Genomic DNA, 24054 nt, shown 5'->3' with positions numbered 1-24054 from the left:
GAGAAACCACACGGAGTGGTAATAAAGCAATAAATTTCAACGTTTCTTCGATTACGAGAATCTTATCGTCTTTTATTACCGATATATAGAATAACGTAACTCAATAACTCTAAAGTTTATTTCTTACAATTTGAAGCAATGAGAAGTATGATATAAAATTTTACAAAAAAAAAAAGAAAATAAAAAAAAAAACAAATATAAAGAAACGTAGAAATCGATTTTCGAATTGATCTTAAAAGAGTGAGAGAGAGAGGGTGAGGGGAGAGAGAAATAAAAATGGAAAAAAGAAAAGAAATTTCGAATACGTCTCGCAATAACTCGGCTCGCATCGCAGCTGATCGCGATGATTTGCATGTTGACTCCGTAATTCCAAATGGAAACTAAGAAGAAGAACTAGGAGCGTCAGTCCTCAAGAAGGTAGAATGAATCGGTTCTCAGGTGTAAAACCGGCTGGGCGTCGGCGCGGCTGCTGCCAGAAGAAAGAGACGGAAAAGGGGAAAAAAAGAAGTAGCGACGGGGGTTCAGGGAGCAAGGAGGGAGATAAGGTAAAAGAACGAGAGAGAGAGAACGAGAAAGAGAAAGAGAAGGAGGAGGAGGAGGAGAAAAGGCGACTCGATCTCTCCGAGTGCCTCTGGCTTACGGTGGGGTGCACCGACCGCACCCCCTCGGCGTCCTCATCCCACCAATGATCTCCTACCTCAGTGCTGTATATTACTATACATAGAACTTTACATTAACACACATTTGTTCTATTCTTTTGCAGTTCCTTTATTTCTTTTCTTCTTCCTTTAATCATAAAGGAGAAAAATCAAAAGAGGTTGAAATCAAAGGGAAACATTCTTTTATTTGAACATAAGCAAATAATAATGAGAAAAAGGTTTCAAATCGTTTGAAAATAAATGTTCCAGAGCTTTGATCTTGAACGGAGAGGGTACACCAAATACTAACTACAAACCTGTGAGATTCACACACACACACACACACACATACATACCACAGTCCTAACCAAGTCTCCTACGTTCAACCTGCGCGTCGCAGGCTCGCTGGTAGGTACGATAACCGTGAGCTCCCCACCCAGTTCTCAATCTCTCTCTTTTTCTCTCTCTCTCCCTCTCCCTCTATATTTCCGAGCGGCACGAGAAAAGGAAGGGAGCCGGCGAGGTCCGGTCGCTCAGCATCCAGCAGCAGCGCTACCAGCGGCAGCCGAATGGAAAGACAGACTTCCAAGCGAGTTGCGCCGCTCCGACGCCGTGCTTACCTTTTACCTGTGTGTTGCTTTTACGTGTTCGTGTTTCGTCTTGGCTAAGTGTTCTTCTCTCTCTCTCCCTCTGTAAGTCGTCGAAGCCGAGAGCGTCCGACACGCAGTTAAACCGCGCGCGCTACACCGTAACCACTGTGAGATACGTGTACTGTAAGAAACAGAAGTGAAAGAACAGATATATAAATATATACCTATTATATATATAGATATATATATATATATATACATATAGTGCATGTATGTATGTATATTATCGCGTTATCTATAATACCGGATACGCAAGGGACTTGCAAACCTTCTTCGCAAATGGTCAACGATGTCACAAACGACAGAATACCTTTTGCAGTATTCCCCGTTGTCAGCGAGTACACTTGTAAGTAGCTAGTCGCTACTAGTGCTACTTACTCAGCCTGATTGTGCATGTACGTGTGTGTGATAGCGCGCGCGCGCGCCATCGACCGAGGAGGAGCGCGTGCACGGAATGCCTTGAATCTTTCGAGATCAAAGTGTCGGCAAAAAGAGAGAGATAGAGAGAGAAATAGAATGCGTTGTAGTAGTTCATTGTAAACAAGACTGAAAACACGAAGAAGAAACGAATGATCGATTATCTTTTCTCTTTTGGAATATTCGTGAAATTCTTCCTTAATCGCGATTGAGATGCGAATGTTAGATGAGTTTTGAAGACTGAGGAATTTTTGGGAAACTTCCCTTTCATCATCCTTCCGGTAAGCATGCTCTAATATTTTCGATTAATCGATGAAAGAATGTTTAGGAAGGCGTCTCTCTATTCATTTTCAAGTCCTACGGGCATTCACGATTCCAACATGGCCGCTGGGACCAGCCGTGACCGCTGGGCCCCCGCGGAAGCCATGTTAGCAGGTGTGCTCGGTTCGAGATAACCAGTTCACGTTCGTGAAACGCGTGCTGGCCCGTGGATATCAACGATCGCCGTTTCGAGATTGCTTAGAAGAGAATATATCTATCTAGTCGAGACGAGGCTACGATAATTCGTGCTCGTGTTGCCTTCCTAATATGATTCTTTCTAAGAATATTACGAATCTTAATCGTTTAAGATAATCTGTTATGACCGTACCGAATATCGACGACCGTGATCTTTTCATGATGTTTTTTTAGGAGTCTCCGATATGCCGACGGATCTAGTCGTGACGCCGGCTTCGGCCACGGCTTCCGAAGAATCCAGCAGAGGTCGTGACCTGCCACTTGGTCCGTCCTCACGATCCGCATCATCATCTTCAGGGACATCGTCCTCAGCCTCTACCGGACAATCGTCTTCCTCTAGAGGATTCGATCCTTCTAGTGCTCTCGCGGCTTATCATCAACATCGACATGGATTGGTGACTGGTCTGGGCCATCCTCATCATCGCGAATCATCTGCATTCGTACCCGTCGTACCTTCCAGATTGCATCTCGCTCCTTATCCCGGCGAGATGCATCCTCATCTTCCCGGACTACCACCTTCCTCCTCTAACACCGGAAATTCGGACCACGAAGTTGGTCCCGAACAATCCGTGGCAAGAAAAGGATCGTCTAGTTACGAGATCATGGCTATGATGGCTGATAAAAGGAAAGAATTAGCAGCGAGAGCTCTACTTCTCCCACCCCCACCTCTTTTGGAACCACCACCCGGATACCCAGTTTTTGCAGGCCCTTTCCCTGGTAGTTCCGCTCTTTATCCTCCTGGTGGACCATTGGCTCATCAGCATCTCGATCGAAGATTATTAAGAGCTCCCGGCAGAGCATCCAGGCCTAAAAAGCAATTCATATGTAAATTTTGTAACCGTCAGTTTACGAAATCCTACAATCTTCTCATTCACGAAAGGACGCACACGGACGAGAGACCGTATTCGTGCGATATTTGCGGTAAAGCTTTCAGACGGCAGGATCATCTTCGAGATCACAGGTAAATTAATAGATATTATTTTTTAATATAATATATAAAATTATCAATTATATATAAATATAAACAATTTGATATTATTACGAAATATCGTTCATTGTAGGTATATCCATAGCAAAGAAAAACCATTCAAATGTGGCGAGTGTGGAAAAGGTTTCTGTCAAAGTCGTACTTTGGCCGTGCACAAAATTCTTCACATGGAAGAATCGCCACACAAATGTCCTGTATGCGCGAGAAGTTTCAATCAACGCAGTAATTTAAAGACTCACTTATTGACGCATACAGATCACAAACCGTACGAGTGTACGTCCTGCGGAAAAGTTTTCCGTAGAAATTGTGACCTAAGGAGGCATGCACTGACCCATGCAGTCGGTGACGTTCCTCCTGAAGCCTTGGAAGAGGCACTTAGGGACGACGATAGTCCTGAAGAAGATTGTGGTCCGGAATCAGGCTCGTCTTTGCCATCGTCGTCTTCTTCCACGACGAATTCATCGCTAGCAAGTACATCTGGAAATACTTCTGGTTATCCAAGTCAAACCCAATCGATACCAGGTCCAGCAGCGGCAGCAGCTGCAGCTGCAGCAGCAGTAGCAGCAGCAGGACCACCACCACCTCCACCACCACCACCACCGCAACCTCCAGCATCGTCAGCACCTGTATCTGCACCAACATCAGCACCAGTTCCATCGACAACATCAACACCAACTCCGGTGCCAGCACCTCCGCATCGACAAAGGCCTCAATTACAGATCAGAAGAGATCTCTTACCTTCCACGATAAAACCTTCAACGATAACAAGCGGTAGTTCGACTCATTCGAACACGCACAATCCTCCAGCAGCTTTGCCACCGCCACCTCCACTGATACTCTCGTCGTATCGTAGAAGACTCGGTTCTCCAGGTCCATCGAGAGTTTTCTTAGAACTTCAAGAACGAGAACGCGAAAGAGAACGAGAGATCAAACAAAACAGAGATAGAGATCGTGAAAGAGAACGCGAAGAGGAGATTGAAAGGCCACCAAGAGCACCCACTCCTCAGCCACCTCCACCACCTAGGCCTGCACCTACGAGACAAGGATTTACGATCGCCGATATCATGCGTCGGTAGATATCCAATTTGTCAAACGTTTTTCAACGAAGAAAAACAAATCTCGAACGTAATCGAAGATCAAACAATTTTCTACTTCCTACGTCTTCCGTACTTTACTTAGATTTTCAAACTGTACATACAAACATCCAACGTGTTACTTTGAGGAACACGTGCAACTTTAACGATCATTATTATAATCATTATGTGCCAGCGAAGTAATAACTCTAGTCGCGGTGCTATTACAATCTGAATTTTTTTTCAGCATCATTTGAAAAGATGTATAAAGAAAAGAACGAACAAAAAGTGTCTACGTAGCGTGCCTTCTTACATAAATCAAACGTCGTTTACGAATAAGAAAAAATATAACAATCGAGATATTCGAAAACATGCCAATTTTTAGAAAGTAAATTGGACGATAAGTAGTGAAATTATTATCGAAATGTTACGAAAATGTGCCTTTCGTTATATTAGTGTATCACATGTCAATTAATTAACACAAATCGATTAAATATTTGGAATGAAAAGTTATTGTAGAAGATACTTCAAGAATCTAATAATAAATAGTGATGAGATTTAAACAAGAGAAAAAGAAAAATACAAAAAGAAGAAGAAGAAGAGGAATACAATAAAAAAAATAACAATGAAAAGACAATAAGCCAAAGTGCTTTGGTCTTTGTCGTAAATTTTGAAGAAGGGTTAATGCAAATTTCGTGGTCACGGTGTAGCCAGTGCCACTGCTGCCACTATTGCCACGGTGGCAGCAGGTGCATTACGGTGTCGAAACTACTTTAATCCCACTTTTAGTACTACCTGCTCCCTGCCCCCATCTAAAAATATTCCGACCCTCGAAGAATGTTGCTTTCTTTTTTTCCTTTACTTTTGAGGGAAAGAGAGAGAAAGAAAGAGGAACTATTAAGGGTCCTTTTGTGTTCGACCACAAAAAGGATCGATCCTTCTGTGTCTGTGTTATGCGACCGACCAAAACTACATTTTCTTCTCGATAAAATCCCGTCAAAATTCTACGATGACAAAGAGAATTATTCCTTTTTCTTTTTTTTTTCCTCCTTTTTGTTTTATTCTTTATTCTTTTCTTCTTTATCTCGGATAAGTGTGTTTGCATTTTTAACGGAACTCCGAAAAATTAGGGATGATAATTTGTGAGAACAAAAATTTCAAATTTAAGATATACAAGAAAAGTATCAATACTTTATTAAAATCATTTTATACGAAGTAAGTAAAACGAATGACGGATCGACAATGGACCGAAAGTTATTATAATGTTTTACTATTATTAATTACGTCCAACTAAACAAATGGGAATATAATTTTTAAACTGTTTTATATTCCATAGATAAATGGCGATTAAAGTGAAAAATTGTTTTACAACAAAAATTGTTTTACAAAAAAACTTGTGACAAAAAAATGTATAGTGATATATTTACAATGTACAATATACTACGTACAATGGCAACCGTCCAAGTGATTCACACAAAATTAGCACAAAAACGAGCTAAATTTCCTGTTATTTTATACATTTTTTGTTTATGCTAAACATAAATATATCTATATTTTTAGATTTATACGAGCGTTAAGTAAGTTTGTAAATTATATATTAAGGACAGATGAAAAATAAAAAAAATGATACTACATAAATGCAGATCTAAAGAAACATTAAAAAGAGCAACAGCATAAGTTGCCAAATTTCTCTTTACCCTATACCTATACTCCCATATGTATTATAATTTACATTATAATTAATAATTAATCATTTAAAAGCATTTTAAACTACGATACTTTTACTCTTTTGAATAATTAATTGTCGAATAAATTTAAAAGTTATCACTAGATTTTGATTAATACAGCCGAAAAGTAATGTATTATCCTGCATGATATTGCATAAGATGCAATGAATGCATCCGGTGCAAACTTTTTTACAGATCACAACTGCAATTTGACAAGAATTAAAAAAAAATCGTAAATAAAAAAATGGTAGTTATTTAAAAACGATCCTTTAACGTGTATTAAAATAATTCCTTCTGTGAAAAAATATAAATTAAAAATTACATTAAAACAATTCCCCTGTTTGTACGGTATGGTATCTGTAAAAATATAAAAATTATTAAAAAACATTATAAAGTAATTAGTTTCTGTATATTAAATGGATAGAAGGAACCAAGGAAAGGAATAAAAGAATATGATATTAATAAGGAAGTTAAAAGAAACTAATTACAATTATAATGTTTATGGTAAGCGGTCTTTGGCTGGATTTTACTTGCAATGGAATGTATAACATATAAAATATGTTAAACATTATACTGAAAGTAAAATACCATTGCCCAGGTCTAACCACGAGGAGGTAACCGCTTCTGAAGACCCGGGATGTGCATTCTGAAGATGTCCCCATCCGAATTAAATTGAAACCATAGAAAATGAAAGCCCTGAGAACGAATTTTAATGAGCCCCACTCTTAGGCCCCATCCTAAGAATTACATCCAAGAAACCTTACAATTAGTATCGAGAATGAAGAGAAAAGTTTGAAAACTGAATAAGAAAATAAAAACGAGGAGTGCATCTGAATAAAATTCAAGTAACATCAATGATTTTATAGAAAATTAATATACTTCAATATAATTTCAATAAGTACCTACAATATAGTATAATAAAAATAAATGTACATAATTTATGGTGCATATCTATAAAAAAAAAGAAAAGAAAGTGTATTAAAAATAACTATCATACATATATGATGCTACCTGAAAAACAATTAACGGATTAAAATACTTCATTTATTTGTAAAAATAATTATTTCGTACTAACATTTATATCATACCTCAGTCCTCTTCTGGCCCATTTCCATCTCCTCTTGGACATTTCAAAATATGCACATACATAAATTACAAGTTATGAATATTTTATATTTAATAATTTTCAATCTTCCTAAAGTATAGTATTATGTATAGTATAATTCGAACTGATCCATGGTACCTGTAAAAAAATCCACGGTATCTGTAAAAATTTGAACTGATCTATGGTATCTGTAAAAATTTGTACTGATCCATGGTATCTGTAAAAACATGAAAGTGCATTAACAATGATTTTTCTCACGAGTGCGATGCAATATTAAGGTAATTAACATATTAAAATACTACCGTTTACCATAACTCAGTCCACTTCTGATCCCCCTTTCACCTCTTCTTGATAAGAATTTTGCCATAATTTAACCTGCCAACAAAATGTTAAAAAGAGGATCGTTTGATGGGGTGGGAATTTTAGGTAAGGACATGATTCTATCCTTGGAGGTAAGATAGAATCAAGGCTCGCGTGGGCAGGGTCGCATCCCTGAAGTAGACCTTTCCTCGCAAAGAAAGAATCTACCCGCTACCCATAGAAAAAAAAACTGGAAACGAACCTGAAAAAAAAAAAGAAAAGATTAGTTTAGATTTGCAAAGATCCAAGAAATGCATCGAAAGCATGTTCCTTTTTTAGATCATAAATCCAATACTTACAAATGCATTGGAATTAATCATATCCTGAAACAAAATAAAATGAAAATTAATTAAATATATAATATAATAATTGATTAAATCTTAATACCTAAAAAAATAAAAGAGACATTAAAAAACATTATAAGATAATTAGTTTCTACGAATGAAATGAAGAATGAAATGAAGAACGAAAAGTGGGGAAATTGTGTGTAATAGGAAATCAGAAAATGATATGATATTGGAGCGGGAATTCGAGAATGGTATTGTACACTATCATGATTTTAAAGTATTTTCTATCTTTTAAATGAAATATCATTTATAAAATCAAATTTTCTTAATACTCGATTTATTTTAAGGAAAAATTATGTTTGGTCTTTGGTGGGTGGCATGGCAAATCCAACGATGGTCACCTGTAACAAAAAGAAAACTATTTTAATTATTACCATTTTTAATAACCATTATAAATTATTGACGAGCAAAACAAAAAAATAAAACAATAAAAATATCAAATGACCAACGAGCTATTCTCAAAAAATTCAACCATGCTGTTGAATTTGAAAATAACTCATTAAGTCTGTAGTTGCCCTCTTGAGCCACAATTAAGTGGGGGCCTCTTCGGCTTTTAGCCTCTTCTTTCTTCAAGCCTACTGTCGGACATTCCCTACGTGCGAGCATGAAAAGAATCTTTGACCAAAAACGTCAATCGTTCCAAAAAGTATTCGCATAATTTGGCATATTACAACGATTAATGATATAGAATTAGAATCGTCCCTGATTCTATATAAAAAAAAAACCTACCCGACCCTAACACAACCCTGAAAAAGAAAAATGTGATTAGTAAAACATCCTGAGCTTTTTACATGGAAAATAATTATTACCTTTTGGTCGAGAGATATCTCATCGCCGAAAGGAATATTATTAACTATGTAAAGTATCGATTCTATTCTAATACCAAACCGTTATAATATGCCAAATTATGGTCGTACAATTTAGAAAAGACTTAAAGACATTTTCACCCAATTACTCTCAACTGCTTATAACACTAATATAAATGAAATACATTTCACATTACAATATATATGAAATAATTCCATTTATTTTCTTTCATCATACATCTTATGCAAATTATTCCGATGTTCGTTAGGGGGTGACTCTATTTATTAATTATTACAAAATGCATTCGCGTTTCCCGTTAGCTATCCTAGCTCGTGGACAATCAACGAACTTAAAAGTTCATCGACTGTGCACATATTACACGAGCACATTTAATCGAATGTCCGAGCAGTTAATTATGCTAATCGATGACCTAATAACACTTCGCACTTTTACTATCGAGTGATATAATCGAATTGAAATAAAAATAATACTAAAAATGCAATGCATTTCTTTGCAATATTTTTATTTAATTTATTCTTTATATTGAATTATATGAAACATTTTAAAGACTAAATCGCGATAGTGCGAAGTGCTAGTTATATACTTAAAACTAAGTATCAATTCATCAAAGGTTTTGCGGATTTGATTTCGACTCTATCTCGTTCGAGATAGAATCGAAATAGAAATGAATTTCTTAAATGGTTGCAAATCCCTTTGAATCATGATACATAATACATATTACAGAATTGTCACAAAAAAGATTTACAAGTCAAGCAAGATAGAATAAAAAGATATAATTTTGTGACAATTCCGTATAAAACCCGGAGGTGGGGACTCGCACTGAAAAGTGCAAGTATACCACGTGTCATTCCGGGGTCCTACCTACTTATAATTAAAGCTTCACATTCACTCAAAAAAATATACATGCATACCCACCCACTCACTCCACGGTTCTCACACATACCACCAGGGTGCAAAAGCCTAAACTAGAGAGCATGCCCCGGGGCACCTCCGACACCCTAGTTCAAACGCGTTTTCTAAATTTATGGGAGTACGTACCAATTGCTGTAATCGTCTGTCAAGGCTAATGATTATTGCATAAATGACTAAAGCAAAAATACAAGTATAAACTAGTATATATGCATACTAGTTTTATACGAGTATATCATAGTTTCCGTAAATAAATGCGGTAAACTGTACTATGCAAAACGATTGTTAAAAAAAAAAAATTTCGTATCGTACGCGTGACTCTACAAGTTATTTTTATTCAAAAACTTTAAAAAATAATAAGCGCGGTATTACGTATCACGAAACGATGTACAATGCACATTCCTAATCGCACACATATGTGCAATGTACACCGTGCGATCACTAGCACAATGACAGACGCCAAATGGGGGGAGAAAAACTTAAAACTAAACCCATACTAACCGTTTCTCACCCATTCGTGTAACACCTGGGCACACGCATAAATGAGAACGCAGAAAGTATAGGGGGGAGAAACGGGGATTAGTATATTAATTGCTGAAAATCCTAATCTAAGATTTAATTATTATATAAAAATGTTCTCTCATTAATCTAAGCGGGCTATGACTCTACAAGTCATTTATAATGACTTTTAAAAAGATTTTAAGAATTTAAAAAAAATAATAAAAATCTCGGACGACTCTTTCGTTAAATGGCTGTTCCAATGAAAGAACTTGGCTTTGAGCCACCAGTTAACAGCCAGAGTCTATCCGTCGCGAATGGGTTTGTCTTCTTGCTCATTTTTTGATTATATCGAAAAATAAAATCGCGATTAAATAAACTAAGTACGAAGCAATGCATGTAAGACATTTATTACATGCTTTATTGGACGAAATCGAGTAAATTAATACTCGATTTCACCACTACTAAACGCGAACAAAACACGTAATAAAAAAGAAAAGTGCATTAATTAATTGCACTGTTAATTAAATGAATTTAACCGATGAGACAAGAAGACCTATCCTGAACTAATAATATAACATACAATCAAATATACAGTTTTCATGAGCAATTTCAAAAAAGGAATAATCTTTTTTTGGAATAACTCATGTGCTCGTCAATAATTTTTTGGAATAATTACAACCAGTAACTCGTGCCGATTGGGACCTTTCATCCTCGGCATGATTGAGCACCGGAGGGACTTTAAATTTTAACTCACGACCTGCTAACTGTTATATTACATATATGTGGCATTTTAAAATAAAATGACACATGTATGCAATATGAACAGATAGCATTAGAAGTTCTGCGGTGGCTCCAAAACACTCCTACTTCGTAGCAAATGGTCCAGCTGCATCCCTCGTCCACCAGACCAATGGGAGAATTCCTCGATGCACTTTTCCTCGCACTCCCGTGACTCTAATATCGCGGTAAACGAATATACGAACTACAAAAGAGTTTCTTATCGCGAAACCGAAATTTTTCTTAAACGGCGAACAACACTGAATCTACATACGCGATACGAATTGAATTTAATTTACGCCCGGTCACTGACTCTACTTCGCGATTAAAATGTTACTTTAATTATTTGTACAAACACTGATTCTACAATCTAATTCAAAGACTGCATTGCACGCAGTCAATGCAAACACAAAAATTTCACTCCCGATACGCGGTCACTTCACTGATGCACTTCACTGACTCTACTTCGCGAACAGTCTGTACGACTGTTTTAAAAGTAAAAAACTACAACTTTATACGAACAAACTCTAATGCAATTAACTGCATTGCTCACAGTTAATTGAATATATAAATCTAAAAAATAACGCGAACGCGAACACGAACGCGAAACGCGACCGAGTTTATTATTAACAAGCGAACGTGCTTCTAATCCGTGATTTTAATTATATTAAAACGATCAAACACTCCCGTTACATTGCTTCGTGCACGAATTGCAATGACGTTCTGAAACAGAAAATGAAAAAGAACGATTAATATCGTCTTCGTAATCAAAAACTATTGAAAATTTATCATAGAAAATGTTTCATAGAAAAATATACTTACTTCTAATCTTCATTGATGAATGCACGATGGGTCTCCTACCCTTAGGATGACGATGACCGAATGCACTGACTCTACTTCGCGATCAAAATTTTACTTTAATTATTCGAACAAACAATGACTTTACACCGCGATAAAAATTTGATTTTAATTATTCGTATAAACAATGTAACACTACTTCGCGATAAAAATTTTATTTTAATTATTCGAATAAACATGACTCTACTTCGCGATAAAAATTGTATTTTTTAATTATTCGCACAAACACTGACTCTAATTTTTTGCAACTGCATTGCGCGCAGTTCAAAAGTCAAACACCAACACTTGCTTACCTTTCTGAAAAGAAAGAAAATAAAGAAACTATTTGTATCATTGTTACCATTTAAAAATTACAAGTAATTATTAAAGAAATGTTTAATAGAAAAATGAATTTACCTTCTATCTTGATTGATGAATGCCCGATGGGTCTCCTACCCTTAAGATGACGATGCTGTAGACGGTTCCAACGAAAATCAGAAACTTACGTGTTTCTTATCGCGACCACGACACTGATTCTAATTTTTACAACTGCATTGCACGCAGTTCAAACACTTAGCCTTCTGGAAAAAGAAAAAGAAAAAACAAAACGATTAGAATCATTGTTATCGTTTAAAAATTATAAGTAATTATTAAAGAAATTTTTAATATAAAAATTAATTTACTTTTTATCTTCAGTGATGAATGCCCGATGGGTCTCCTACCCTTAGGATGACGATGGCACACGTATAAACCGAATAAAAGAAACTTTCGGAGTTTCTTCACCCGAAAAATTTCCAATTTTTGTTTAACGATGCAAACACTCGAGTACCTCATTGCCTACGCGCTCGATTGCAATGATGTTCTAAAACGGAAAATGAAAAAGAACAATTAATATCATCGTCGTAATAAAACACCATCGAAATTATCATAGAAAATGTGTGATAGAAAAATTATACTTACTTTTAATCTTCAATGATGAATGCCCGATGGGTCTCCTACCCTTAGGATGACGATGGGTAGACGGTAACGAAAATAAAAAACTATAAAAAAGTTTTTTATCGCGATCACGAACGCGAACTCGACCGAAACGTGCTTTACCGACCCCACTGCACGTCAAAAACGTCTGAAAGAATGCACAAGATTAGTGTTCCTATAAAATAAATCGAGTATTTTAATGTGGAATATAATATAAAAGGAGTATTAAAGGGAAAATAATGAAATGAATTGTAATATGATATTAATTAGGAAAATGAAAGAAACTAATTATGATTATAATGTTTATGGTAAGCGGTCTTTAGCTGGATTTTACTTGCAATGGAATGTTTAACATATAAAATATGTTAAACATTATACTGAAAGTAAAATACCATTGCCCAGGTCTAACCACGAGGAGGTAACCGCTTCTGAAGACCCGGGATGTGCATCCTGAAGATGTCCCCATCCGAATTAAATTGAAACCATAGAAGAAAAAAGTCCCGAGAAGGTTTTTTAATAAGCCCCACTCTTAGGCCCCACCCTAAGAGTTTTATTCGGAAAATCCTTGCAATTATTATCGAGGAGTAAGAGAAAATTGGAATAGCAGATATCAAAATGATAAAGGAGGAGTGAAACATGAATAGAATCGCATAAACATGGAACCTATGAACAAATAAAATACATTAAATATAAATGTCACACGCGTGTAATGTGCTAAGGGGAGAAGAATAAATAGATTAAAATTATACATGTAATTATACATTTATTTATAAATTTAATTATACAAATAATTATCTTACACTATCCCTTATTATAACTAAGTCCTCGTGCTGTCCTGGTTTGGTCCTCGTGCTGTCCTGGTATGGTCCTCGTGCTGTCCTGGTATGGTCCTCGTGCTGTCCTGGTGTGGTCTTCCTCCTATGTAACCTGCAACAAAAAAAACAAAGGGATAGGGAAGAAGTTGAAAAGTAGGCTTTTTAAAGTGAAACTTTTTACGTTTTTTTTTTAAGTGGTATCCCACCGGTTGGACTAATCCACTGACTCTAATCTATATTACGAGGAACTTACGCTGCACGTACAGTTTGCCCACCGGTACTATATTTACTGCAGGCTTGAAGAACTTAATCCCTGGGCCCGTCTTACTAATAGCGGTGGTAGACATCCCTTCTAATGCAGTTTAAGTTCCTATGCTACGTGCACATCTATGCTTGCAAAATCGCGAGTTAAAAAAAGCAAAGTAAAATAAAAAAAAATAAAAAAAAAAGGATAGGGCGTTTCACTTTAAAAAGCTGAGGGAAGGACATGATTCTATCCTTGGGGGAAAGATAGAATCAAGGCTCGCGTGGGCAGGGTCGCATCCCTGAAGTAAATTCCTTCTTAACAAATGGCGCCCTTTGCGAAGAAGAAATCCACCCGCTACCCATTGAATTGTTTTTAAAAAAATAATAAAATTTTAATAAACATTTGATATTAAATTTTATATAACAATGATTGAAAAACAATCTAAGTATTTTGAGAAGTTTATAATTATGTTATAATGCAAGAACGCAACCAAGCTAAAGACACAGTCATCTAAAATCATAAAAAAAAATTCGTATTAAAATTATTTTTTATTCAAAATACGGTAATGGGAGAGTATGTAATATTTAAAATAATGTATTAGTGTAATTACAAATTAATTCTAATAAATAGAAATAAAAATTATATAAAGTTCTGATTTTAACATTATTTCAATTTTTATGTAATTGTTTAAACAAATGTACATTTGTTGTAATGTTCTTGCGCAGTGATGACTTCGGTGGGGAGGGGTAAAATTTTCATCTATTAAAACATAAAATCGAAATTAATTAATATTTAAAGTACGTCAAAAGTTAGATAATGTTTAAATAAATATATATGCGTTTAAACAATCTTAATTATAATAAAAATTCATTAAAATATTAAAATAATTGTTAATTAATCGATGCAAGTGTCTATTATTGTCTAAAAGCTCGGAGTATATGTTCTGTTATCCCTCCTCTTCGAAATTCACCGTTGATCTGAGTAATTATCCTCTGTTAAAGTTTTTTTGGTGAAAGTTGTTTATGTGACTTTCCGAAAATTGCGCATGTGTATAAAAGAAAATCAATAAAATTAATCAATAAAATTTAATATTATAACGCTCTCATTTTAATATTCTTTTATTTTTTATGTAATTGTTTAAACAAATGTACATTTGTTGTAATGTTCTTGCGCAGTGATGATTTGGAGGGGAGTGGTAAAATTTTCATCTATTAAAACATAAAATCGAAATTAATTAATATTCAAAGTACGTCAAAAGTTAGGTAATATTTAATATAAATATATGCGTTTAAACAATCTTAATTATAAGAATTCATTAAAATATTAAAATAATTGTTAATTAATCAATGCAAATGTCTATTGTTGTCTAAAAGCTCGGTGTATATGTTCCGTGATCTCTCCTCTTCGAAATTCACCGTTGATCTGAGTCATTATCCTCTGTTAATGTTCTTTTGGTGAAAGTTGTTTATGTGACTTTCCGAAAATTGCGCATGTGTATAAAAGAAAATCAATAAAATTAATCAATAAAATTTAATATTATAACGCTCTCATTTTAATATTCTTTTATTTTTTATGTAATTGTTTAAACAAATGTACATTTGTTGTAATGTTCTTGCGCAGTGATGATTTTGGAGGGGAGTGGTAAAATTTTCATCTATTAAAACATAAAATCGAAATTAATTAATATTCAAAGTACGTCAAAAGTTAGGTAATATTTAAATAAATATATATGCGTTTAAACAATCTTAATTATAATAAGAATTCATTAAAATATTAAAATAATTGTTAATTAATCAATGCAAATGTCTATTGTTGTCTAAAAGCTCGGTGTATATGTTCCGTGATCTCTCCTCTTCGAAATTCACCGTTGATCTGAGTCATTATCCTCTGTTAAAGTTCTTTTGGTGAAAGTTGTTTACAGGACCTTCCGTACGTTGAGCATGTGTATAAAAAGAATAATAAATCTATTTAATAAAATTTAAGATTAAAACGTTATGATTTTCGTATTTTTATCTATTCTATGTAATTATTTTAATGCTCCTGCGCAGTGAGGACTTCGAGGGTAAAATTCTGCTGTAACATAAAGAGAGTGCATTAATGCATTATAATAATTGTTAATTAATCGTTGCAAGAGTCTATTGTTGTCTAAAAGATCGGAATATATGATCTATGTACCGTCCCCTTCGAAATCCACCGTTGAAATGAGACGTTGTCCTCTATGAAAGTACTTTTATTAAATGTTGTTTATATGACTTTGCGAACGTTGCGCATGTCTATAAAGGGTGTCATACATCTAATACATAATCTTTAAGATTATAACGTTTTGGTTTAAGCATTTTTATCATTTTTATGTAATTATTTTAATGCTCCTGCGCAATGATAACTTCGAAGATACGATTTTCCTCTAATATAAATAAAGTGCATTAGTGTATTAAAATAATTGTTAATTAATCAATGGAAGTGTCTGTTGTTATCTAAAAACTCGGAGAATATGTCCTGTGTACCGTCTTCCTTGAAATTCTCCTTCAAACTGTCACGTTGTTGTCTATGAAAGTACTTTTATTCAATGTTGTTTATATGACTTTCCATAAACGGAAATTTTATTTATTAGGAATAATACTTTTTGCTATGCGCATTTAGCCTTCGGAAAGTCAGATAAACAATATTGAATAAAAGAACTTTCATATAGGACAACGTACCAGTTTAACCGTGGATTTCGAAGAAGACGGTTCATAGATCATATACTCCGTGCTTTTAGACAACAATAGACATTTGCATCGATTAATTAACAATTATTGTATTGTACTAATGCACTCTACTATATTACTTTCTTAGAAAAGTCATATAAACAACTTTCAATAAAATAACTTTCATAGAGAACATCGTGCTAGTCTAACAAGGGTTTTCGAAGAGGACGGACATATACTCATACATTTCTTTCAATTAATTAATAATTATTTAAAGTATATCGGATACAGTATGTCTACTAATATTTTTGATTGTTTAAACATTCTAACCTAGTTATTAATTCGAGTTCGAAATTATTTTATGTTCAAATTATATTTATGAGTATATGTTAAACAAATGTACTATTGTTTAAACATTAGTTAAGTATACTCCACGTACATTACATCTTGTTTAAACAATTAAAATATAATTAATTAAAGCTTACCTGTACAGAGTAGAAAACTTCAATGACAATTTGTCTCGATCTATCGAAATTTAATTGTAAGCTATGTAACGCGAGTACTACCTGGCGAATGGTTGAGTTAAATTCAATATAAATTTATGTACACTTTTAATTATTACTCATTTTTTCGGTCCTTCTGACACATTGTTCTTTTTAAATAATCAAATGAAATATTTAAATTTTTGATCAAATAATTTGTTAACAAATAAAATGTCTTCGGTGAGAATTCCTATCATTTTGGTATACATAAACTGCAGTTATAGCTTTCGTTAGAAAATATAAAAATATAGATATGTAATTTATAAATCAAATAACGATAGGAAGAACTTCACGACATTATTCGACCAACAACATGGGAAATGAGTATTTTGAAGCTATCGCAGAATATTCTTCAGTAGAATAAGTGTCAAAATTCAAAAGTCTTTCGAGATAAGAATACGTTTCAATGAATACGAAACAATGGCACTCCAAAAAAACGATTTAGAAGCACTTTAAAATGGGCTATTATTAGCGCTCCAATTAAACAATTTAAAAGCATTTTAATAGCCTATTATTGGCGCACTAATAACGTATATATGTTATCCCAATAGATATCATTGGTGCTCCGCTAGCGTATCAATGGCGTTCTAATAGCGTACCAATGGTGTTGTGATAACGTATCTATGGCGACCCGACAGCATATCTAAATCTAAATTTATTTACATGTTTAATTAGTATTTATTTTCTTTTGGGCTGTTTGACACATTGATTTTTTCGAAATAATCAAATAAAACATTTAGATTTATCAAACAATTTGTTAAGCAATGAAATGTATGTGTATATGAAATAAATATTTAAATGTGTTATGTGTGTGTATATGTACAAACACTTTTAATAGTTTAGTTTTTGAGTACATTGCAAATGTGTAGACAAAATTAATTAATAATCTAATAATTCAATACCAACATAAAAATTTTAAAAAGTTTCACTTCAGTCATGTATGGGTCCACGCGCTTTTCTTTTTCCATATATTTTTAAATCTGAATAACTAGTCTTAACAGTTGATTACAAAGTTTGGTACGTACTCCCATTAGCATGTAAGTTTAGAAAATACGCAGTTGAACTGAGATGTCAAAGGTGCCCGAGGCATGCTTTCTAATTTAGGCTTTTACACTCTAGTGACATATGAGAGAATCATGGAATAATGTATCAGGGTGTATGTTTGTTTAAGAGTATTCTCTGTACCAATTTGAAAGGATATTCTTGCCTAAATAAGACCTTACTCATCAAAATTGGACAAGAGTTATATCGATATTCATTGTTACCATAAACTATTATAAAACAAAGGGTGATACAGTCTTAAATGTTTCTGCTTTGTATATAAAAAATATCCTTTCAATATCTCTTATTAATTTACATCTTTATTAAGATTTTGTAAAAAGAAATAGTATATTTTATTGAAAAGATAATTACTTAAAATATAGTTCTTCAAAAGATCTATGTACATTTATAAATTATTTGTTTATCATAATTATTCAAACATTTCTATAACTAACAATAGTATCCATTTTATGGATTGATGTTGAAAATGATCTCAATTGTACTTCCTGACTGTTTGCTATGAATACTGGTTGGGTTTCATCCCACTCTTTTGGAATATTACAGTCTGGTACAGTATAAGTTAGTATGTCGAAGGAACATAAGCAATCCAACAATGGTAGAAAACTTACAGTACCTAAAAAAGAGGAATGTAATTATATTGATAAATAAAAATGTCCTATAACAAATTTTGCAAAGAATTTATAATATTAACAAAATAAGAAAAGAAAGAAATTAAGAATTATTAATATTAACAAAATATATAAATATATAAATAAAAAAAAAAAAATTATTAATAATTTTTTTTATTAAAAATATTTAACTATAAATAAGTTGTGTAACAAAAAGAAATTGGAAATACCTGTAATTTGACGTATAACTTCTCGAATCTCTTTCTGTATAGTTTTCTCATCCTTTGTACCAACTTCAGGCAATTCTACCTTACTATTATTGCTTGTACTTTTTGATACTTGACCTTCATAGTCGACTCTAAAATCCCATTTCTCTAAAACTTCTTTCGTATTAACATTTGTTATAACTAAAGTTATTTTTTGAACTTTCCGCTGAACTAGCCATTCTTGAATCTGACCTAATACGGTGTCTAAGAATGACTTAATTTTCTCATCCGTTGACATTAAGAAGAATAAGCCAAACTGTTCCGCTGGCTCAAATGTTTCTGGAGGGTATATTCCTCTTTGATAAAGTATACTGTTGATTCCATAAACTACATGAAATAAAAGTTGTTTTTTTTTCAATATCATCAAAAATAATTAACCAAACTTTCTAATATAAAATGATTAAAATTATCATGATATTAACTTACGTAAATACTGTGTTACTAACTCCGCAGATCCTTTTAATGTAATACACTTCGTTTTTTGTTGCGTTTCCGTCATTTTTCCTTCAATTCTAATTTATACTTGGTACTGTTAAATTATATACATCTAAATTATTGTAGGTTAAACTGATGCCGGCTTTCATTTTAAACTAACCAATCAGTTTAAATTATCCGTAGGGATAGATCAATCAGATGCCATGAAAACAAATTTAGTTCAAATAGCTTAGCCAATGACAGAGTAGAACATACTGTTCAATATAAATTAAAATTACCTGATTAAAAAATATAAAATTAATAAATAATTGGCAAGAGCTATTTTTATTTATCTTATAATACAGTTTTCTGAGATTTACTTTTGTAATTTTATTTTAAAAATAAAATTCTCTTCACATACAGCGTACGTACGTCACGTGTCATAGAGTATGATTTACATGAAGGTGACGCTAGTGGCATTAATTCTTTATTCATTTTCATCAAAACGAATAAAATTTACAACATTAAAGAGGTTTTTCTACTGTATTCTAACATCTGTTTAATTCAGCAGCAATAGTTTGTATTATACAAAAAAAAAATCAAATTAACTTTTCCTCTCCATTCATGAAAACTCATAATGGACATAAGCTTATATGCATTTCATGAAAACTCATAGAAACGCATAAGCTTAAGACTGAAATATAAAATCTTCGGCAGCCATACTTGTAAAGTCTTTCTTGTAGTTCGTTTCAAGAGTGAATGTTGTTTCAATCATGGCGTCGGTCGATTTAGGCATTTCTGCTCTTGTATTTGATTATTTACTAAAAAAAGATGCATCTTTGGCGATGGTTTTCCAGAAAAAAACTCATGCGGTAAGATAAATATCATTATATTTTGTAAAAATTATACATTAATAGTTTGAACACAACAATTATAACTCGGACAACTATTACCGCCATCCGCCATACCACGTGGGACAAATCACTTTTGTACATTTCATTTATGCCGCTTTTATAAATAATTTTAATATTCTATAATAATTATTGTAGTAGCAATTAATTCTGAAATTTATCATTTTATACTTTCATGTTTATATCTCTTAAATTTTTGTTGATATCCCATTGAAATGTCTGATGTTGTTGAAAAATGAACTTTTAACTAAAAATATATAATTGTTTTAGTCTCCATTACCAAAGGGAACACCTACTCTACAGGATGTATTTCAATATTTTCAAAAGAATTCACAGAAAAAAGTAACAATAAAGGCACAAGCAAAAGATAGCTCTGATTCAAGTTCTGAAAGTGAAGATGAGACACCGAAAAAGGTAGTACAGGTAAATGGTAAAGTTCCACCTAAAACGCCTATAGTACAAAAAAAAGAATCATCTTCAGAAGAAGAATCTTCAAGCGAAGATGAAAAACCAATGCCTAAAGTTGCTCAGAAAATGCCATCGAATAATGCAGTAACACCTAAGGTAGTTCCTAAAAAAGTGGTAAATGATAAAGGTAACGTTAAGAGTATGCCTGCAAAAAAAGAGGATAGTTCGGAGGAAAGTTCCACAGAAGAAGAAGAACAGCAACAAAAAGCAAAACCAAAATTACAAACGAAAGCATCTGCTGTACCCAACATTACTAAAGCAGTAAATATTCGAAAAGCTTCCAGTAGTGATTCTGATGATTCTGACTCTGATGACGAAGAAGAATCTAAAGTAAAGCTTGCTACTAGTTCTACTAATTCTTTGAAATCTTCGTCAGCACAACAACAAAAAAAGAAACAAGAATCTTCGGACGAAACGAGTAGTGATTCTAATGAAAAAGTAGTAAAACAGTTGGTCCCAACACAATCACCATCAAAAAAAGTTCTTACTAAAAAAAGAACGAAAAAAGATGAGTCAGGAAATGTATCGATCAGAGAAGAGTCAAAACCAAAAATAACATCTACGCCAATTAATAAGAGCAATATTTCTAAAAAAGAAGAATCCTCAAGTGATGAATCCGATGATGATTCAGATACAAATCAAATGCAATCAGCTACAAAGCAAGCTCCTGCTCAAAAAATTGTTGCATCTAAGAAAGGTGAAGCAGAAAAAAGGCAATCTAAACAAGAGTCAACATCAAGTGAAGACAGCACTAATAAACAACTTAAAACTGGAAAACCTCATCAGCTTGAATCAGTGCCAACAAAAAGGCCTGCTACATTAGCAGCAAAAAAAGCATCATCTTCAAGCGATGATAGTAGTGAAGAAGAACCTGCTGTGAAAAAGTCTGCTCCTGTTAAACAACCACAAAATTTAGGAGTTAAACAAAAAGAAGCGTCATCCTCCAGTGAAGAGGAAAGCAATGAAGAAACGGTTGTTCAAAAACCACCAGTATTGACAAAGAAAGTAGCTAAGAAGGAAGAATCTTCTAGTGATGATTCTGATGATTCTGATGATTCAGATAATGATGCAAAAGTAAAACTTGAGCAATCGAAAACATTGGTAGCAAAAACATTATCGAAAACAACACCAAAAAAAGAATCCTCAAGCGATGAGTCTGATGATTCTGAAGACAAAAAATCTGCTGCATGTGTAAAACCAAAACCTGCAAAGGTAGCAGCAATTGCAAAAAGTAAAGAACAAGAATCTAGTGATGAATCCAATTCAGATTCTTCTGAAGAGGAAACGCCAAAAGCTGTGCCAGTTTCAACGACATCACTTACTCAAAAGTCTAGTAAATCGAGTGAAGAAAGTGATTCCAGTGAGGAAGAAAAGCCAACTGTAAAAGAACCAGAACCAAAGGTTAGTAAAACACCTGGTAAAGCTGAAAAAAGGAAAAATACAGAGGGTCAGGGCGAAGATCTGCCTACGAAAGTTGCGAAGAATAATTACACCAATTTTGTAAAAGCAAGTAGTAGCTTTAATGGAAATAAGGTGCGATATTATGTTTTGTTTATTTCTTTATTATTTCTGAACAAAGCTATTCTTATAGTTTTTCATTTTTCTTTATTTCTTATTCTTTGATAAATATAGCAGCAAAGAAATGTGCCATTTCGTCGAGTAAAGGACGAAGATATTGTATTGGATCCAAAATTGGCTAACAATTCCTTCGAGGCAAAGGTAAATGCTCGGAAATATCCGAGAAGCGCACAGGTCATTCGCCGCCTTGTAAAAGTTTGCGCAGATGTTTCCGTGCATTAACCATAGCTTTTTTCAGATAATAATAATAATTATAATAATATAATTATAAGATTAGAAATATGATATTTGTACGATGCGGCGATTGACCTTGTGTTTCTCTTTTGTTTTAGGAGGAGGAGAAGGAAGGTGATAATAATGTTAAGAAGTTTGTCGATAATGGCGCAGGTCGTGGTGGATTTAGGGGTGGACGCGGTGGTTTCGGTTTTCATGGTGGCCGTGATGAGGGACGTGGGGGTAATAGAGGTGGTGGTCGTGGTCGTGGTGGAGGAGGTGACAGAGGAAGAGGTGGACGTGGTGGATTTAGAGGGGGGAGAGGTGGGAGAGGTGGTTTTGATAATAGGAGGTCTTGGGGTGGTGGTAATAATGACAATAATGATAATAGTCAAGGAAATGGAAATGGATTTAGGAAATCGTGGGGTAATGATAATGGGGATCGGGGAGGTCGCGGTGGGGGTGGAGGATTCCGTGGAGGTAGAGGCAGTTTTGATAAAAGAAAATCTTTCGACTCTGCACCTATGCTAAATAAAAAAGTCACCTTCGATGATTGATAAAATAACAAAGCAATATAAATGTATATATAATTATATATAAACAGGTAAGATATAATCTAATTACAAACATACGTATGATATCGAAGAAGTAATTGATATTAGTTTCGTCGTTGGTATGTTTATCCGATCTTTTATTTTTTTATTTTTATTTTTATTTCAATAGAAAGGCGCACGAGGTTCATGGGGAGAAAAAGCTAATTTCGATTTACGGCACACAAGAGGAAAGTCTTTTAGACACGAGAAAACAAAGAAGAAGCGAGGAAGCTACTGTGGTGGACAAATAGATACAAGCGTTAATTCTATTAAGTTTGATGATTAATTTACTTCAATATTTAAGTAAAATAATATTAACGTATTTCATTGATTACATTTTTATCATATTAAAGAGACTGCTATTGGGTGGATTATTTTTAATAGAATAATTAATATTATCTGAACGCTTATTACACATGTATTTTATCAAATAGCTTCTTTCGTTTTATAAATAATATCCAGCATTCATAGTTTTAATATTAGATGACCAAGTTTAATATTTGTGCATGTGTAAAAATGTTCTGTTCGTTTTTACTTAAAAGATGCAGTATAGAGCTATTTTCGTATTTTGATTTATAAATTACATGTATTTATTACATATGATTACAAGTGAAAAATTAAGAAAAACAGATTAATTATCTCTACAATAAATAGGAACTCTATTACAATATATTCAATGTTTAACTTATCATTTAAATCGTTCAAATTAATTGTTGAATTTTTGTCTAAAAAATACTGTCTGATTATTTGTATAAACTGTTACAATACTTAATGTTACGGATAATTATGCAGTAAATCGTGATTAATAATCGATTGACATAAAAATCAGTTTTTCTGGAAGAGATAATATTAGGTGTGTTACAATTGAATTTCCAAAATATACTTAAATCTCGTATACGTGTGACTTTGTAAGCATGTATCTTATCATAAGAAGCGCTGTCAAGTTTGAAGTAAGATTATATGCGTTTATACTTGTACGAAATATATGTATAGCGATTATTC

General features: G+C 33.5%; 3 protein-coding genes and 1 long non-coding RNA gene across 10 annotated transcripts; 2 read left to right on the top strand and 2 right to left on the bottom strand.

Moving 5' to 3' along the window:
- Positions 1–1093: 1093 nt before the first annotated feature.
- LOC122519950 lies at positions 1094–1672 on the bottom strand. The gene is made up of 2 exons (XR_006304408.1): positions 1557–1672; positions 1094–1409 (listed from the first exon to the last, which is right to left on the bottom strand). It is a non-coding gene; the product is annotated as an uncharacterized LOC122519950 (long non-coding RNA).
- LOC122519949 (protein bowel) lies at positions 1287–4856 on the top strand. Of its 2 annotated transcripts, none has more exons than XM_043639781.1 (3): positions 1287–1986; positions 2396–3182; positions 3283–4856. In XM_043639781.1, the coding sequence occupies exons 2-3, from the start codon at positions 2407–2409 to the stop codon at positions 4283–4285; spliced, it is 1779 nt and encodes a 592-aa protein (XP_043495716.1). In that variant the 5' UTR covers positions 1287–1986; positions 2396–2406; the 3' UTR covers positions 4286–4856. The 2 variants fall into 2 exon arrangements, with proteins under 2 accessions (XP_043495716.1, XP_043495717.1); XM_043639782.1 differs by having other exon boundaries at positions 2061–3182.
- A 13506-nt stretch (positions 4857–18362) lies between these two features.
- On the bottom strand, positions 18363–19495 carry LOC122519444 (mitotic spindle assembly checkpoint protein MAD2A). The gene is made up of 3 exons (XM_043638864.1): positions 19302–19495; positions 18840–19202; positions 18363–18614 (listed from the first exon to the last, which is right to left on the bottom strand). The coding sequence occupies exons 1-3, from the start codon at positions 19372–19374 to the stop codon at positions 18415–18417; spliced, it is 636 nt and encodes a 211-aa protein (XP_043494799.1). The 5' UTR covers positions 19375–19495; the 3' UTR covers positions 18363–18414.
- A 501-nt stretch (positions 19496–19996) lies between these two features.
- Positions 19997–23374, top strand: LOC122519587 (nucleolar protein dao-5-like). 6 transcript variants are annotated; one of them, XR_006304324.1, is made up of 5 exons: positions 19997–20161; positions 20471–22201; positions 22301–22387; positions 22634–23063; positions 23183–23264. XR_006304324.1 is itself a non-coding variant. In XM_043639149.1 (5 exons), the coding sequence occupies exons 1-4, from the start codon at positions 20063–20065 to the stop codon at positions 23014–23016; spliced, it is 2352 nt and encodes a 783-aa protein (XP_043495084.1). In that variant the 5' UTR covers positions 19997–20062; the 3' UTR covers positions 23017–23063; positions 23183–23264. The 6 variants fall into 6 exon arrangements, 5 of the variants coding, with proteins under 5 accessions (XP_043495084.1, XP_043495083.1, XP_043495088.1 ...); XM_043639149.1 differs by having other exon boundaries at positions 22304–22387; positions 22579–23063; XM_043639148.1 differs by having other exon boundaries at positions 22579–23063.
- The last annotated feature ends 680 nt before the right edge of the window (positions 23375–24054 follow it).

Source organism: Polistes fuscatus, unplaced genomic scaffold (assembly GCF_010416935.1).
Source record: "Polistes fuscatus isolate 324 unplaced genomic scaffold, CU_Pfus_HIC Scaffold3, whole genome shotgun sequence".
Lineage (NCBI taxonomy): Eukaryota > Metazoa > Arthropoda > Insecta > Hymenoptera > Vespidae > Polistes > Polistes fuscatus.
This window is presented reverse-complemented; position numbering and strand designations above follow the sequence as displayed.